The 17327-nt window shown below is 41.2% G+C and overlaps 2 protein-coding genes across 2 annotated transcripts; both read right to left on the reverse strand.

Annotated features, from left to right (window-relative positions):
• Nucleotides 1-3674: 3674 nt before the first annotated feature.
• On the reverse strand, nt 3675-6934 carry dmrt2a (doublesex and mab-3 related transcription factor 2a). The gene is made up of 4 exons (XM_076997599.1): nt 6732-6934; nt 6100-6513; nt 5613-5715; nt 3675-5071 (listed from the first exon to the last, which is right to left on the reverse strand). Exons 2-4 carry the CDS (start codon nt 6448-6450, stop codon nt 3966-3968), a joined length of 1560 nt encoding a protein of 519 aa, XP_076853714.1. The 5' UTR covers nt 6451-6513; nt 6732-6934; the 3' UTR covers nt 3675-3965.
• Nucleotides 6935-11362: 4428 nt separating this feature from the next.
• Nucleotides 11363-15592, reverse strand: dmrt3a (doublesex and mab-3 related transcription factor 3a). The gene is made up of 2 exons (XM_076997607.1): nt 14292-15592; nt 11363-12697 (listed from the first exon to the last, which is right to left on the reverse strand). Exons 1-2 carry the CDS (start codon nt 14683-14685, stop codon nt 11724-11726), a joined length of 1368 nt encoding a protein of 455 aa, XP_076853722.1. The 5' UTR covers nt 14686-15592; the 3' UTR covers nt 11363-11723.
• Nucleotides 15593-17327: the final 1735 nt, after the last annotated feature.

A 17327-nucleotide genomic window follows, 5' to 3' on the forward strand; every position in this document is an offset into this window, starting at 1 on the left:
CCCATGTGGTCAGACAAAGCGTGTAAGCGCAAGACAGAGAAAGGGGTGGGGGGGGGGGGGGGGGGAGGAGGGGTATCATCCCACAGGTGCTAATGAGATAACCTGCCAGACAAGCTTCTGCTCTGGACGCACACACACACACAGGATAGTGGTAGTGTGTTTAGGTAAGTGTGTGAGTGTGTCTGTATGTGTGTGTGATGGGAGAGTGAGAAAGAGAGAGAGAGAGAGAGAGAGAGAGAGAGAGAGAGGAGAGAAAGTGTGTGTGTGTGTGTGTGTGTGTGTGTGTGTGTGTGTGTGTGTGTGTGTGTGTGTGTGTGTGTGTAAGAGAGAGAGAGAGAGAGAGCAAGAGAGAGAGAGAGAGAGAGAGAGAGAGAGAGAGAGAGAGAGAGAGAGAGAGAGAGTGACCGGGGCTGAACCCTGATTTGACTGAGCCCGCATTGGCTTCATCAGCTGTCAGCTCAGCAAACACAGTAATGAAGTGGCGCTAGCTTGTCAAAAGCTCCCATGCTACACATTTCTTATTATATTACAAGTTGCCTTGTTGGAATTCGGGCTGCTGGTACTGAAGGGGCAAACAGAGGCGAGAAACTGTGGGTAATAAATAGGGATCCTACCCCACTGGTCACGCATTGGTGAGAGTCCATGCAAAATACACAGCGCGCCATTTATTCTGCACGTCAAAATAAACCCTCAGCTTGTGACTTCTATGTGTCAGAGGGTTTGCATACACTTCTGCCTAATAGATGCTTAATGTGCAGCTTATTGTAGCATGGCCTGGGCCAGTCTGCTGAGTTACTGAAGCGACAAAGTCAACAGATCAGAAGATGGGGAGTTGTGCTGCACCTGCCTGGGCAAGGGCTTAAGAGGAGGGAAGAGGGTGGGAACCGGGATGCCGCAAACTGCGATCAAGGCAGTAAAGTAGTCGGAGTAATAAAAGTTAAGGCTGGCCAAATGTTCCGGGGCAAAAGACCAGTCGTAATACGAACAAAACGCAGGTCACTGGTCTCATCTGACCTGCTTGCCTTCCACCACGGCCCTGATTTTTATCATTAATGCCTGACTATTTTATTCGCAACATATAAGATCCAAGCTCACAAAGTAGGGCACTTAACCATGACCATTAGACATGACTCCATTGCAGATTATTTGTTCGGATTTCTGTCTAATTGGAGTTTCTTTATGATGACCAGAGTCAAACCCTGATGACATTTTTCAGGTCCTTTTGTAAAAATGTTGATTTGAAATGAGTATTTCTACAAAGATTCACAAATTTTATAATATTAGTTCTTGATGACATATTCTGTAGCTGGAATGCATAGATGAAAAAATGTTTTGCATGTGCAAGCTGATACCTCATTTTCTTTCTTTGACCCTGATGGAAATCACATTGAAACTGTCAAGAGTTCACAAGCTGCACCTTCCACACAAAACAGCCAAAACGAGAACTAGCAGCATCAGCAGTGTAACATGCATTATCAGATAGCGGCCAGCAGAAACCTTAATCTACCTTAAACGAATGGGCACAATTAACATAACAGTAGGTCTTCAAGATGGATTCAAACTGTTCTATGTGTCTCCCAGCTACCAAGATATGAACTCCCAAACAGTTCCACAGTAGCTCAAGGTAATGTGATAGTTACCTTAACTAGCATCAAATAAACAGAATGTCATTGTAGCTATTTTATTTAGCTGCTGTATTTTAATGAACAGCCAGAATTAGATTGATGGGAGAAGCTGGTAACAGGAGCTGAACAAACGTGTTTGCAGGGCTAGCAAGTGCACTTTGCTAATGTGCTAAATTTGACACTTTGGGAATGAAGCTCATCCGTCTTGATGGCATCAGCAGATCTCTATCAGCAGCAGTTAGCATCTCCAAACACTTCACTCCAAGCTCATGTGTCCATCCTCCAAACACTTCACTTCTACTAGCTCATGTATCCATCCACCAAACACTTCACCTCTGCTTGCTCATGTATCCATCCACCAAACACTTCACCTCTGCTTGCTCATGTATCCATCCACCAAACACTTCACCTCTGCTAGCTCTTGTATCCTTGCTTGTCTGGAAGTATTTGAGCCACAAATATACAAGTATATCTGTGCAATCGCTCCACCTTTGGTTGCCGCACAAAGTTTGGACCTGTTTTCCACAAAATTGGATTCAGGCTTTTTATAGGAACTGTTTACAGTAAAAACATGAAAGTCGTGATAGAAAAAAACTAAAAATATTACACAGAACTGTCTGCCTTAAATTATCGAGAACAACTCCTGGAGGGAAATGGCTCCTCCAAATGCAATGTTGTGTGTCCACAGGGAATTTATCAGGGTCACACAACTGTAACTTAACAATGCAAGAGTTTTATTCTAACTCTGAGTTTGTATTCATTCACACTGAGTGTGTAAAATCCAGTTGTCATTACAAATTTTCAAGGGTGGAGATTCCTTTATAGGGTGGATCATCTGTCAGTCTTCCCTCTCAACTGATATAAAATTATGCTACATGCTTGTACGCAATGTACCACATGTTTGATGTCAAATAACAAGTTTCTTGTGGGAAGGTGATAAAATACATACTTAACTGATATGCAACTCAAAATTCTGAATATTGTTTGCACAAAGCACAAAGAGTGCAATTGAATGCAGAATTCTCCCAAGAATCAATGGTTCTGCAGCTTATATGATTGCCGTGTTTGGACACGTGTGTTCAAGCCATCTCAGTGTCCTGTGTCAGCTGAATGCTCAAAGGGCTTGGGGGGGGGCTTTAGAATTGTAAAACATAACACAATTTATGGACTTCTCGTGTTTCTGAAAAAAGACGGGAAGATGGCATCTGCAATACATATTCACATAAGTCATGTCTAGAGCAGGTGTTCCGTGTCTAACGCGTTCTAAATAAATGCAGCCTGCGTTTCTACGAAGTAATGGTCACATATTAAGATGTATGCACATGTATCAGCGTTATTTATAAAAAACAGCCATCAGTGGACAGTGGTAAACATTGAAATATTATGACCTAATATTTAATTGGTTATTAAAACATAGTGCACATTATGTATAAACTGGGGTTACTATGGTGAACACTCAAATATTAAATAATAGGCTCTGATATAACACAGCATGGGTTTTGTGTAGTTACCTTGTATAAAGATACTGCATGCTGCAAAGTACATTGTAATCTACACAATGAAAGCAAATGTTTCAGCCACTTAGTCTATTAAAATGTTTCTATGTTTTAATTCCTTTATCATTCATAACTTTATGGTAAAAGGTGGTAAAATTTTTATATCACAAGTAGTAAGATTGTAAGATTGGGTCAGTTGTACGGGTTAGGATATGGAATGTCCAACGCAATCCAATAATTTGGTTTTTATTGTATTACAAATTCTATTCCTGAATCTTTTTGCCTTATTATTCATCTGACTATGATGAGCGTTCTTCTCATTTTCATTTGTTCATTATTAAACTAATTTAAAAATTGCCTTGAATAGATATTTTGTAATTAATTAAATATATGTAAGTACAAATCTACTGTAATAATAATAATAATAATAATAATAATAATAAGTAAAGCATTCTGGTATTAAAATTGTCAAAGTGTAACAAATAAATTATAAATAAATATCTCTAATGATGTAGGAGAAGATATATTACAGCATAGGAGAATTATGCATTTTGATAATTTTTTATTGACACATTTTAAGGTAGAAAATTAGCAATACATTTAAATACTCTACACCCTCATTTACAACATACTTCAGTCACATATTATTGTATTTACATAGCTATTTACAAAAGTATTAGAGGAACTAAACAGATTATGTGGAAGGATGAATACATGAATGCTATAAATCACCCAGCTGTTTAATCTCATACAAATACAACCAGAAATGTCTAGAAAATCTATTTCTGTCTATGCCTTTGATAAATATACAGTATCTTGGAAACCATAGTCCATAAGTACAGCTTTACTGGGAAGCTCGTGTGAATGGGAGTGAAGGCCGTTTTAATATGGCTTCCACCGAAAATGACAATGGCTCACTGGAAGATACCTTCATGTCCGTAGTCTTGACGGTGAAATCTTTGATTGTTCTCTCTGAACTTTTCAAAGAACTTAGATCTTTAGCTGAACTGTCCCTGTACTTCTTAGCAGCCTCCTCCAACAGCTCTTTGCAGCAGGGCCTCCTCTGGTCTCCACCCTTGTCACTCAGGGTCTGCTGGATGAGTGAGTGAAAGGAGTTGAGCTTCATGGAAAGCGTGTGCTTGGCGCTGTCCTTGCTCATCTTGTTCAGCACGTGCTCGTGGTCGCCCGGGTGCACGGGGCCGCCGGCGAACGCCTGTCCGCAGGCCCGCCTGGGCGGCGAGAAGGCCGAACGCTCCCTGCCGCTCTGGCCCAGCCCCTCAGGAGGCCCTGGTTGAGATTCGCCCGCCTCCATAGCCGCCCGCGAGCCCTCGAGCCTGGCAGTGGCAGCGCCGGGCTCCTGCTCGGGCGAGTGGCTCTCACCGGAAGCCATCATCTTGGGGTCCCAGACGGCGCCGGGTTTGAGGTTCTGCACGGCGGTGGCGTTGAGGAGGCACTGCTGGTAAAGCAGCGCGTCGCCCAAACTGCTGCCCCCGCCACCCGCGCGGGGCCACATCACGTAACGGGATGAGAGTGGGTACTGACGGTACGTGGTGGCCACGCTCACGTTGGAGGAGATTAGCTCCACGTTTGCCGCCCCTCCGGTCGCAGCCGCAGCCGCGCCGTAACCCAGAGAGAGGTCCAGGCAGCCGGGCAGGAAGCCGCACAGGTCCTTGGGAGGCGGCTCGGGCGTCGCGGTGGGCGCCGCTGATGAGAACGCCGTCTTGTAGGAGTTGTACTCTGCGGCGTGGACCACACTGCCCGGGAGGAAGAGCGAGGTGGAGGCGGACTGGTTGGACTCCAGTAGCTCACGCTCTTTGTATTCCCTCTCCAGCATGATGCTCTCCAGCTCCTTGTCTGCAAACGCGCGTCGCTTCCTCATACGGTCGCTCAGTGGTGGCGGCAGGGACGGTGCCGTGCCCAGGAAGGGGTCGGACTGGACTGGCCGGTACCCTGCAAGAAACAAGCCGGCTTAGACCCCCAAGTTCCACTACATCCAGAATTGTCATGTATGCAAGCAGAGAGTAATGCATTTATAATATGACGCCTGCCAAAAGCTGCAGAAAGTTTGCCTAATTGTTTGCCTAATAATTCTGGGTAAAAATAAACAGGTCTTGCAGTTTCCTTAGCTTAATACATGTGTTAAATATTCTCCAGTGCTTACTTGGAATTTCTTCTAAAGCATTCAAGCAATAAAATCTATTGCTAAGTACCACAAAATAGTGCTGTTGTGGGATGACACATTTGCAACACATTTCTGGATCCACTAAAAGAGGGATGCTTACTGAATTAAAACGTCCTGTTAGGAACGAAGAGAATTAAAGAGAAAGGGAAAGAAATCCAAGAAAAGCTGAGGAAGAGAGAACAGGAATATATTAGTTTGTCAAAGAACAGAAAGAAGGGATGAATTATATGAAAAAAGGAGATATTTTGAAACATGTTAACCTGCACACCACCCTGTTATTGACAGAAATCAAATTTTACATGCACTTACCTTCTAAGATGCTTTTGGCCAGCATAGTGGAAGGGCGGATGTGCCTTTGAAAGATAGTACGTCTTTCAGCTTGCACTGGCTTTCCTGACAGCCCTTTCTTGTCCTAAAATTGCAGAAAACTCCATGAGTATAGACGGTTTTTTATATACATAATCTACTGATCTATTCGTGTAATAATTCAACAACTAATTCAATATATATTGCTGTAATTGTGGGGTATTCAGAAAAAGGAAGCGAATCTACTAATTCTTTGCTGTTCATTAAGTGGTAACATGTTCCCGATACACATGCATATTTTTGTTCTACTTCTGCCGCATTCAAGAAACATCTGGATTGTATTGACCAAATTTTAACTTAAAACGCAATAAATAAAACATTTGAATTGATACCACCACGACAATTCGGGGCTTTCCTTTAACCAGTTTCTTTATGTTTAGGCCTAAATGCGGCTCCGATATGAATGAAATCCTATGCCGGGGAATCTTACCTCTGTAGCTTGCTGCCGTCTTAACGCCACCTGAGCGGCCATAACGCGCTGTCGTTCCACAACCAGAAGGCAGTTCGCACACTGACAGTCTCTCCACCTACAGAATCTCTTGTGTCCTTTGAGGCAAGACACCACTCCGTGGTTCCTACAGCGCGCGCACTTAGGCGTGCGGCTAAGTTTTTTTTGGTCTCCTGAACAGTGGTTTGCGTGTCCGGGTTTGTCATCCTCTTTGACGCTCGTGTCCTCCTCTCCGGCACTCGATAACGCCGTGGTGAAACCCGCTTGGTCTTCGCTCTCCGTTTCGAGACTTTCCACGTCGATTTCAAATTCAGGACTGGAGAGCTCCGTCATGTTGGTTGGTCCACTTCCGGCGGCTCCGGTGTAACTTCTTGGTTTTATTGTGCCTGATGCAGCCTAAAACCAAAAGTAGCAAGTGAGTTCATTGCACTCAGTGGCTGAGCTGAAGAGAGTGTTGCGATAAATCGTGCGTCACAAATATGTTTAATCTGCTTATTCGCCTTAAGTGAGGAAAACTAAACGTCTGTGAAAAAATGTCATTGTATTGCATTATATCTCTAGGGATTCGGAGCATGCATAGCCTACAAAAACTACAGCTTCATCAAGTCACTTACCTCGTCAAAAGCGTACACCAGTGGAAGTTACGATGAGATTGCCTTCAGCAGAGCTCAGTATTGTAAAATTCTCTCCTTAATAGGTTGTAGGATGTGATGAGTTTACAGACGTCCCCGCTGAAATCGATTTTCTTTGCAGCGCAGAAGTAAAAGCGCCCACGAGCATATCAGTGTTTCGCTGTATTGATTTTTGACGCTGCCTCAGCGACCGAAATTATCTCAAGCTTTCAACCTTAGGCGCCTCCTCTTAAGGGCCACTCGTCTTTAGCTCTGATTGGCTCGCTGTCAACATCGTGGCCCCATTGGTTGTGTCAGAATTTCTCCCTCGATTGGCTTCTTAATGGGATGAAGTTACAAATAAAACAATTCCGGGAAACCATCAGCTAATCGCCGGCCAAAAAGATGTCCCTACACGTTAAAAAGAAGAGACGACTTACTGTGTTCACATAATAGTAAAACCACTAACTTCAAGCTTGTGTATAGGTTTAATGCCACTGAATTTCAGTCTAGGGTTTAGCTTGTGCCAACAATAATTAGACTACATGTTTCGTTTTAAATGTTGCGCTGAAAGACTTCCACGATGATATGTTACCATATTTTCAGTGGATCGAACCCATATTTTCATTAACCGTGTGTGATGGACTCAGAGGAATAATGGCCAACAGTTTATTTTGCCAGTCACATTAACAACAATCTGTCCCATTTGGCAGGTATTTGCAAGCGGCACGCATATATTCTTTATAACAGTGATATTTCATTAGAATGTGATTGTTAATGGTAATGACACCACTATTGCAAATATTCAAATCATCATTTGAAAATGCAAAATGTAGTGATTGTTTCCATCTCTATTCAAACACCACTAAAATCTTAACTTGTGTTCTTATTTCTTGTTGTTTAACAGTCAACAACTTATGGAAAATATTGATTTGTCTTTTTAAAGGTTTTGTGAAATTTTATTAGTTTACATAAGCATTTGCATGGGTAACTTCGAAATTATGAATAATGAACTGCCAAAATGTTTTTGAAATTGACCTCCCTATCACGTCAACTATTCTAAACTAAACTAAAGAAATATATTTTTGTAATTGCTCATTTATTATTTTGGGCTAAATGCATTTAGTTTAAGAGAGTTCAGATCCATATTTAAACAGCGATATTAATCATTGTTAGAAAGAGATGAGAGGCAGGCTACTGTTGCCACTTGCCAAGATTTTCTGACGGATTTATAAAATGTGTTCAGTGGATTCGGCGAGATTAGTGAACTGATACAATAAATGAGATTGTAAAACCATCATGTCGACATGCGAGAAGGCCACACAAAACACCTCGGGCTTTGTTCCGATCGACCTACCATGTGTGAAGCCTCTCATAACAAAGTAAAGTCAGATGCCACTTAGGAATGTCACCCCAGAAACTCTGCTACTGTCTGTGATAACAGGGGAGGTGGTCCTGCTGCGAACCCAGCGAAAGTCCGCCGTATACGATTCTTATTTATGTAATGGCGTGACAGAACAACAACTAAACCGTCAAATGTCAAAACAGTATCGGTTAACTTTAGGAACGGGTTCAGTTTAATCTCGGCACACAATTATCCCAGTAACAATCCTAAAATGGTGACTAAGAAAGGATCTTCACTATATAAAATGAGTGCATTTTTAAATGTAAATATATAAAGAACGTTAGATGCAGAGAGGGTGTGAAAAAAAATTCACTATGTGACAAGTTTAGCATATCCCATCCACATAATGGAATACTCAAGGGTTGAACGAAATGACTATTTTTGAATTGTTAATAGTTAAAGCTATGTTTGGTTCATCCCTCGTTAAAATGTCAGTTTATAAATGATTTGTTCGTGCTTTTACGCCATCTGCGTCACAGAAGTGCGTTTCAAGGGATGAAAGCATTCACAAAATAATCCGGTTTTGACACACAGCTGGAGTTATTTACAGCGTATGTGTGTATGCGAGCGCCATAACCCGTGATACAAATTAAAGATGTTATTTACAAATTGTGGAGTACTATTATAATTTTACCAGCTTCCAAATGTGATATCATCGATTAGTTAAGTATATTTGTCCAAACTGCACGCCGAATTTCCAAAAAACTACGTCTTTTTGAGCTCTACCTCTCTTAATTTAGAAACACTGCCAATTTTTGCGCCAAGAGGTGTTTCAGTCAGGACTGTGATTTAAACCCTGTGTTAACGGTAGTCTGGACTTGTCACGGAGCCATTCAGACACGCATGTGGTAAAGATGTTAGACGTGCAGGTGCAGTATCGTCGCTCCGCCCTTCCTGCTTAAATTATTTGCAAGGTTATGGTCAGCCAAACCGAAAAGTAAACTGCTACCATGGGGGCAAGTTCCATATAGAGAATGCTTTGATCTTCTTTGTTGCGTTGCCATTAACACAGATTGGTATGTCATATAGAAACAATCAAATTCCGTGCATATATGTGATCTCTTAATTTGTCAAGATCAAAAGTTTTGAGTAATAAATGTTTTTTTGTCTTTCTTCTTTCTTCAAGACGAAAATAGTAACATCTGCAGTGTGAAAACGTCATATAAACTTAGCTAGATAGATAGATAGTCTGTTTGATTCAGGCCACGGAAAGCTGTTGACTTACTGGCTCAAATTCAAATGTCTGCGCAATAAGCCTTATCTTGGTTAAGTCAACAAATGTACAAATGCTGCAACACCTGCAAATTCAGACATCTCAGAATAGCAATTTTACAATGGGGGGGGGGGGAGTGTTTCTCCAAACCTATATAATACTCACTGGATATTACATAATAATAATAATAATAATAATAATAATAATAATAATAATAATAATGGATGTATTATTCAGTGATATTTGGTCTACTTCAACAGTACTGATACGACTTTATTGTCACTGTAGTTATACAACAAAATTTTATTTAGTGGTTCACAGAGGCACCAGCAACACAAAAAACTAAAAATAGAAACATTTCAATAATACTGTAATATTTGACTTTTAATGATTGTTGTAGAAACCTGATATAGCCTATTGATAACATTTCTCATACACCTATAACATTTCTAGTTATGTTAGTGGCATACCAGCATTGTTACAACCAAGTGTATTCTGTCCTAATGAAAGTCAGATAAACTACATTAACATTTCCATGTTACCATATTGCAAAAAGTATACACACGTAACATAACATGAAACTAAGTAAGGCGGGCCAAGAATTGTACTATTGGCATGTAGCCGGATGAACGCAAGATGGCACCATGGAATCATTTTAGTAAAAGCTACCGTGGAACTGAAGACAGCAGTAACGTGGCCCTGTTTCCGAAAATCGTCGTCGTGTTAAAAGCAGAGAAAGACAATGTTCATTGTAACCTTTTAAGGATGCTGTTTGTTTTACACTTCTTTTGGGACACCTAGACAGTTTTTAAAGATTACTTCATGTCTTAGAATAAGCTTTTGAGAGAATATGACAAATAAACTTTGATTACATTCTGTCAGAACTGAAGTCTGTTGTCGTTATAATGGAGACGCCCATATAATAATCTTGAAAATAAAGGTAGGCTGTTGATTAAATATAGCGGAAGAACACTGGAATAATCATTTTCACTCTTGAGGTAAATTTATTGTGTTATCTTGCCTAAACTTCTTATAATCAGAGATTGTCTACTACTACGATGCTCATGAGCCGTTCTGTTTAGTGTAGGCCTATGTCTTTTTAAATAAATAAATAATAATTATTTATTATTAAATAAATGAGTAAACGTGTGATTTGCTTCAGCATTGCAACAAATACACAGAAGATTTGTGTAATAGCGTTTGAAATGCACCCCTAGATGGAGCAATTTGCTCATTTTTGGAGTAATAAAGTGCAGGGACTGGTTAAAAAAACACTTCACTGTGAAAACAACCATCCGCCACCTTTAGTGTCTATCTCATTGTCTCATATTTAATTGACGTGGGAGGACAGCCAAAGGCCAGTAACGACCGCAAACAGATTCAAGGAGAGGCCGCTCGCGGATTATAAATACGCGTGCATGCTTAGTGTTTAAAGTGTCTGAGTTGAGCCATCTTTCCCCCGCATTTAATTTTAAAGGAGTCTTACATATAGTTCTCTTTATGGACGCAGAAGCAATGCAAGCCACACGAAGCAGAATTTAAGTTCAACTGCAGTTCATTCGTTACTAGGTAGCACGTGGTAGGTCGAGATCTTCGTGGTGCTGAAAAGAATTAGACTATTCCAGGCGACTCTGACATTAACTGTCACCACAGTGGATAAATGAAAAATATATCCTGTCTGAATGATTATATTGGGATGATTCAGATCTTTTTTTTTATGTAACAATGTAACTATATTCATATATCCATAAGATTCATATGGCCCATCAGTTATCAGATAGACAGAGCCTGAAGAAATTCAAAGGGAACATAACCCAAATATATTTAGCCTATTGTTCAGTTTCATTCTTTGGGTCGTATTGTTATCTACAGTCCAGAGGTTAAGGCCAATTCAAACAGCACTGTCGTTTAATTTGATTATATCAATAGAGCCTTTCACATTGTGAATGCAATTTTCTACATATGCAGCTTATCATTATTAATTTCACTTAAATAAATGACAATTCACAGTCTGTATTGGGCATACACATTTACATGCTTTATTGTTTGATTTTTTCTACATTGCATTGCTATTCACAGTACATTTCATGCAACGTGGAATTAGTGGTTATTCTCACAGACTAATGGTCAGTCATTCACACTTTTTGGTCATATCAAAGTTGTGACTTTACGTGTAGATGTTACAGACAGTAATTGTACTAGTATGTTCACACATTGCACTGCACAAACATCTTACTTCAAAGATCCACATAATACATTACGTAATATACAATATATTTTTCATAAAGCTCCTACAAGGGCAAAATTGTCTTTTGTCAGTTCCATTTACAACATGTTTTGGTTCATTAGCTCTCTTCCCCATGTCGACAGGCAGAGGTTAGGAGGATGTGCTTAGGATTCTGGAGTCCGAGGAGTCTGACCTCTCATCATACTCCTCATCCGGTGCGTATATCGTCTGTTTGGCCACGACGGGGCAGCCGTCCTCCTGCATGCTGAGCCGGTGCTCCTCCTGCGCCGCCCTGGATGTCAGGAGGGGCGAGGTGCGGAACACCCCGGGCGAGGGGCCCGAGAAGGGCGAAATGTACTGGGAGCGGAGCTGGTACTGCTGCTGCAGGGTCATGGTATTCCACAGAGTCACATCGTTGTGCACGAAGGGGCCCGTCTGGCCTCGGCTCAGGGAGTTACGCAGCATCAGAGGGTAGCGGGGCGTCTGGGGGAAGGTGGGCTGCAGGGGCACGCCCAGCGGCCCAGGCACCACCCCGCCGGGCGATTCGGGCGAGAAGCGCAACGAGTCGGGGACACGGAAGGCTGAGCCCACCGACCACTTGGAGGAGGAGACCGGGTACGAGCCGAGCGGGTGCTCGAAGAGGTGCCCGTTGGCTGGCAGAACTAAGGCATCGGAGGGGTCGGGCGAGGGCTTGTCCACCTTTGTGGCGGAGCGGCTGGAGAGGAGGACCTCGATGGCGCCCACCAGATCACCGCCGCAGCCACGCAGAATCAGCTCCAGCACGGCTGGCTTGTGGGCGGGGAAGATCTTCTTCAAGACCTCCAGGGGTGGACGGTTGGCCCGCAAGTTGAAGGGGAGGGATACAGAGCCTGAGAGGCCCTCGATTAGGAGGTTTGGCTCGGAGGAGAACTTAGGACTGTCAGTCTTAGGCTCGGGGTCAGCACAGGGCTTGGGCGGAGCATAGCGGGGCTCCTCGGGGTGGGGAGGGGGCTCGGGTGTGTCAGGGGTGTAGCAGGAGTTGGGTTTGGGCTCCTCGGGGGAGCTAGCTGGATCCTGCTCCCGATCACTGCCACTACCGCTGTTCTCCCCTCCAGACTGCTCACCAGACAGATCCTCGCTCAGCTCTGAAACACACAGACGAGTACCGCTTCTTAAATCTATGTACATAAACAAGACTTAAAATGCTTGCACTGTGCATACGTACATTAAAAGGAATTTAAAGTTATCAAGTGTATGAAAAACTAAAACTTGTGGTTTGAATTGTGGTTCGAAGCTGTAATGGATCTGTTTACTTTATAAACTATTGCAAACTGCAGAAAAACAACACCCAGTTACATTTTTATAAAACACACTTTAAGGAACAAAATGTCATAAATAAGACATAAGGGCTCAAAAACATGGCTCGTTATTAATAAGTGAAAACAGTAATTTCAGTCAGTCATTAAAACAGCTAAAAACAGTTCAAATAGGATCATAATTTATGTATATGACTTCAGATAGAACAATATTAACATCAAACATGCTAGCTAATCCGTAGTAACACTATTTTATATATGTAATAGCACAAAACGACGTTCATTACGGGTCACTTTCAGCTATACTGGACCCATAAAAACTGCTCCCACTGCAGAGACGGAAAGCAACATTCTCGTGATAGGTTACTCACCTGTCAGCACCACACTGATTTATACTGGCTGACTTTATTTCCTCTAAAAGCTGTTAACACAAAACTGCTGACTGGCTGGCACTGAGAGATTTGTCGTCGATTCAACTTCACCACATTTTGCAAAGTGATTGCCTGTTATTTGGTAACATTTCACTTGAGTTTTGACCTCCCCCCAAAATTATTGCTATTGCGTTCGATTTGGCGCTGTCCCGCCTTGATTACTGTAATCTTTGGAACGATCAAATATCATCTTATTGAAATGAGGCTGAAAGAAAGTCGATGTCACTCTGGCTCCGTTTGCCATAACCGTAGCTAAGGCATCGGAATACTTTAGTGCATTGTAAAGTTAATGCCAGTGTTTGAACTCTATTACGCGACTATAATAAATAAGAGCGTAAGAGACATTGCATAGCCAATGAGCACAGCCATAAGTGCAAAATACAATTAGCATTAAAAGTTGTAGTTGTTTGCTTCGGCAACTAACAATAATAATGTTGGCATGGCAGTATAGTCATTGCTATTATCGCAGCCTATTAATTTATTGCTATTGTAATTTTTTTTATTTCTAATTTGTTTTAACAGATTTTTCGACATAACACTTCGCTACAACAACCTTAAACGCGAATTCCTAGGATGTTTCTGTTTTTGAAAAAAGGTTTTCAAAAGCAGACTGAATTAACTATCATAGTCGCGTAGACAGTTTTTGGAAATCTATAGCATAGAAAGTATTTTAGCCTGGAAGACGTGCAAATGTAATGTCCGATTCGATCATTGCAATAGCATCTTGAATTTTATTCTAAAGTCAAACATCAGTCATCTTCCGTTACAGTCAAGTAAAACGTCAAAGTCAAATGTATTTATAACGCGCTTTTAACAACAACGCGTTGTCACAAAGTAATTTTGCTTTTTCATTGAAAACATGCACCTATAGCCGCAAACAAAAGTTACCTTGTCGTATCTATATCACGTTTAACGTTCAGATAAAAAAATGTGCACGTGCCAATACAAAATAGAATGCTACAAATAAATGTAAAAATGCCAGATTATTTTACCTTGTGGTGGTTGTGGGGTAATTGGGTCGGCTGTCCATCGCAAGTCAATGTTGCTGGTTCGTGGCGTTGCGGTTTGGGCGGCCTCGCCGCCTCCAGGTCCAACAGCGATTCCTGGCAGTGCCCTCAGCGTCTCTGGAATGAGACTCTCCAGGCTCTCGTTCGCCTGCTGCCGCCTGAGTGCGACCTGGGCCGCCATGACCCGCTGACGTTCGATGATAAGAATGCATTTCTCACAAGTGCAGTCCTTAAACCGGCAGTATCGCTTGTGACCTTTCAGCCAGGAAAGCACCCCGTGGTTCCTGCATCGGGCACACTTGGGCGTCCTCTGGAGGGGCGCTCTTGGCTGGGAGACCGGACCCCCCATGTAGAGGTAGGGTGATCCGTAGCCATTCATTTCACACAAGTCAGAAGGACGTTTGCTTCCAACAGTGCCAGAGGGGCGAGTGCATCAGATAAGGTTCGGAGGCAGAGTGCTGTCAGTAGTCAGGAGATCAGGCCCCCTTTTGCTGCTCGCTACACTCGTGATAAAGAGGTGTTGACTCAAAGACGAGGATCCACCTTTCCTCCGGCAATAAAGACGCGCATCATGCGATATGCCACGCACTAATGGAAGCGAGTAACTTCATGCTATCTCTCTCATCACTGTCAGACGCAAATCAGATCCCCCGGGAACGAGAGAACACGTCAAACACTCACAAAACTGACCAAAAGATATAACTATAAAATATTTCATCTTGTAAACTTATCTCGACTTCACTGTTTAACAAAAAGACTTGAAAGAAAAAAAACTCGATAACAAAACACCAGTCCCTGTAAAACACACACCAAAACCAAAACATCAATATAACTTTGAAAGTAAACTTAAAAGGACCGTAAAAAAGAAGCTACCGAGCAATCTTCCTAATACTAACATCACCGAAATGTGGACCACTTCATGATTTGTGAACATTTCGGGTGGACAGCAACCTGATCGTAAGCAATTATTATAACAATCTCAAGGAAGGTCTTAGTGCTGCAGCAATTTAAAAAAAATCAACTGGGAATATGCCAAAGAATGCAGCGCGTCTTGACATCGCTGCTGAGAGCTTTGCATGAATACGGTGAAACCAGTCGGTAGACTTTGTTTAACCACATGCTGCGAATCCGAATTAAACAGAGAAGAAATAATATGCTGGTTTGCATATGAATATGTGCTTAACTTATTCCCATGAGGAGTTTTAAACAGGTCGACAAAGAGCGCTATTCCAGTTAATTGAGCGATTAAATTTGGGTTGAATTATGGGGTTTTCAGATGTAAAAGAAAAAACAACAACTGGAATTAGCTGAACTTGAGGAATGCATATCTTAGGATACATAGAGATGGCCAATATCAAATCTGCTATTCAAATGGAATAATCATTCTCATTTAATTTCCACTGTCGAGATACAGTGTGCTCTATTGATATGCTCACATTTGAACCTTATATAAATAAGGGATGTGTTTTTCCCCATACATTACTTGGTTAGCGCATCTTACACGACAGCAATGCTTAAGATGTTGAGATGCTCCATCATCGCCTTATAGTGTTAGAGTCCATTGAAACCTAACACCGGGCACCCCCAAGTCCCATTTCTGGTCTTAAAAGGGTTTAGTCAAGCACATAATGGGATCCCAGCAGAACAACTTTGAGAACAGGGGGCCACGGTAAACTTCACCACATGAACTCCGTTTCCAGGGCTATTAAGCTTTTAATTGGAAAATAGCAGAGGAAATTTCAAGGTGACGATAATACGCCATGCAGTTTGTGCGAGGCGAATGAATACCAAGGGGAGGACGTGGACGTGTATATTGAACAGTAATAGATGATAAAATTATTTACGTTTTACGTCCAGTTTAGGATTGCGCATAAAATGCATTATGTTTGTTGTCCACAAAATGATGAACATGGAAAACGTGACGGCAAATACAAGTCTAGGAAGCTGTCGTTTTTTTCAGCTGGGCAATTGAATCCTACTGATGATGAGCGTGATAAAACAAAAACAGACATGAAAAGACGCAGAATAAACATAAAATACTGCGTGTAATTTAGTCCATTATGTTACTGGAACTGAGGCAAGCAAAATTAATAGCTCCTATTAATAAAACAGGCCTACTGAAATGATTAGGTCATAATGCACCATATAGCCAAAATGAGAACATTTCAGGCGTCATTATCACTTCAAACCAAAATAGCCTACCTAAAATTATTTTAATTGAAAATTAATTATATTTATATCGTTATGTCCTTTGAATTGTTGTCGTTTGACCTTTAGGAGATAGGGCCCACTTTTTGATCAGCCCTTAAACGAGAGCCATTCACTCACAGCCTAATTCACGAAGCATTTAGACTGTCTCGATGGCTTCTCTCTGATCATTTATTTCACGACTGTTCAAAAATAAAGAAAAAAACCGTTGTGGAGCAATTTACTGTTACAGGCTTCGGAGATTTGATAATCAAGCCTGCACAGCTTACATAACAAATTGAGCTAATATGGTTCTAGTTTATGGAGTGTAACGCACATACTGTGCCACTCCACAAGTAGATCTAGCATTAAGAATATGCCTACGAAATAGTCAAAAGGAGTTACGCTGCACTGACAGGACAAGTACTATGCAATTTAACAAAAAATCCTGTGCGACTGACAAATTAGTATAAAAATTATACTTAATTGAAAATGTCAGTGGGGCTCAGCAAATAACAAGAGCAAATATGTTAAGTCCGTAAATTTATCTTAGACACGTTCTGAAACTGAACTTACAATTATATTATATCTTTTTATATCTATTATATCTATATCAATTTATCTTAATACAACAATACAAATCCTAATACAACCTTCTAGAGTCTGTGGGTTAAAGTGAGAGAAAAGTAATAAAAATGTTTATATAAAATGTATATAGGCCTATGACAAATACATGCCATGATGCTTACACACACACTCACTAATATATATATATATATATATATATATATATATATATATATATATATATATATATATATATATAAAATTAAA

Source organism: Brachyhypopomus gauderio, chromosome 3, assembly GCF_052324685.1.
Source record: "Brachyhypopomus gauderio isolate BG-103 chromosome 3, BGAUD_0.2, whole genome shotgun sequence".
NCBI lineage: Eukaryota > Metazoa > Chordata > Actinopteri > Gymnotiformes > Hypopomidae > Brachyhypopomus > Brachyhypopomus gauderio.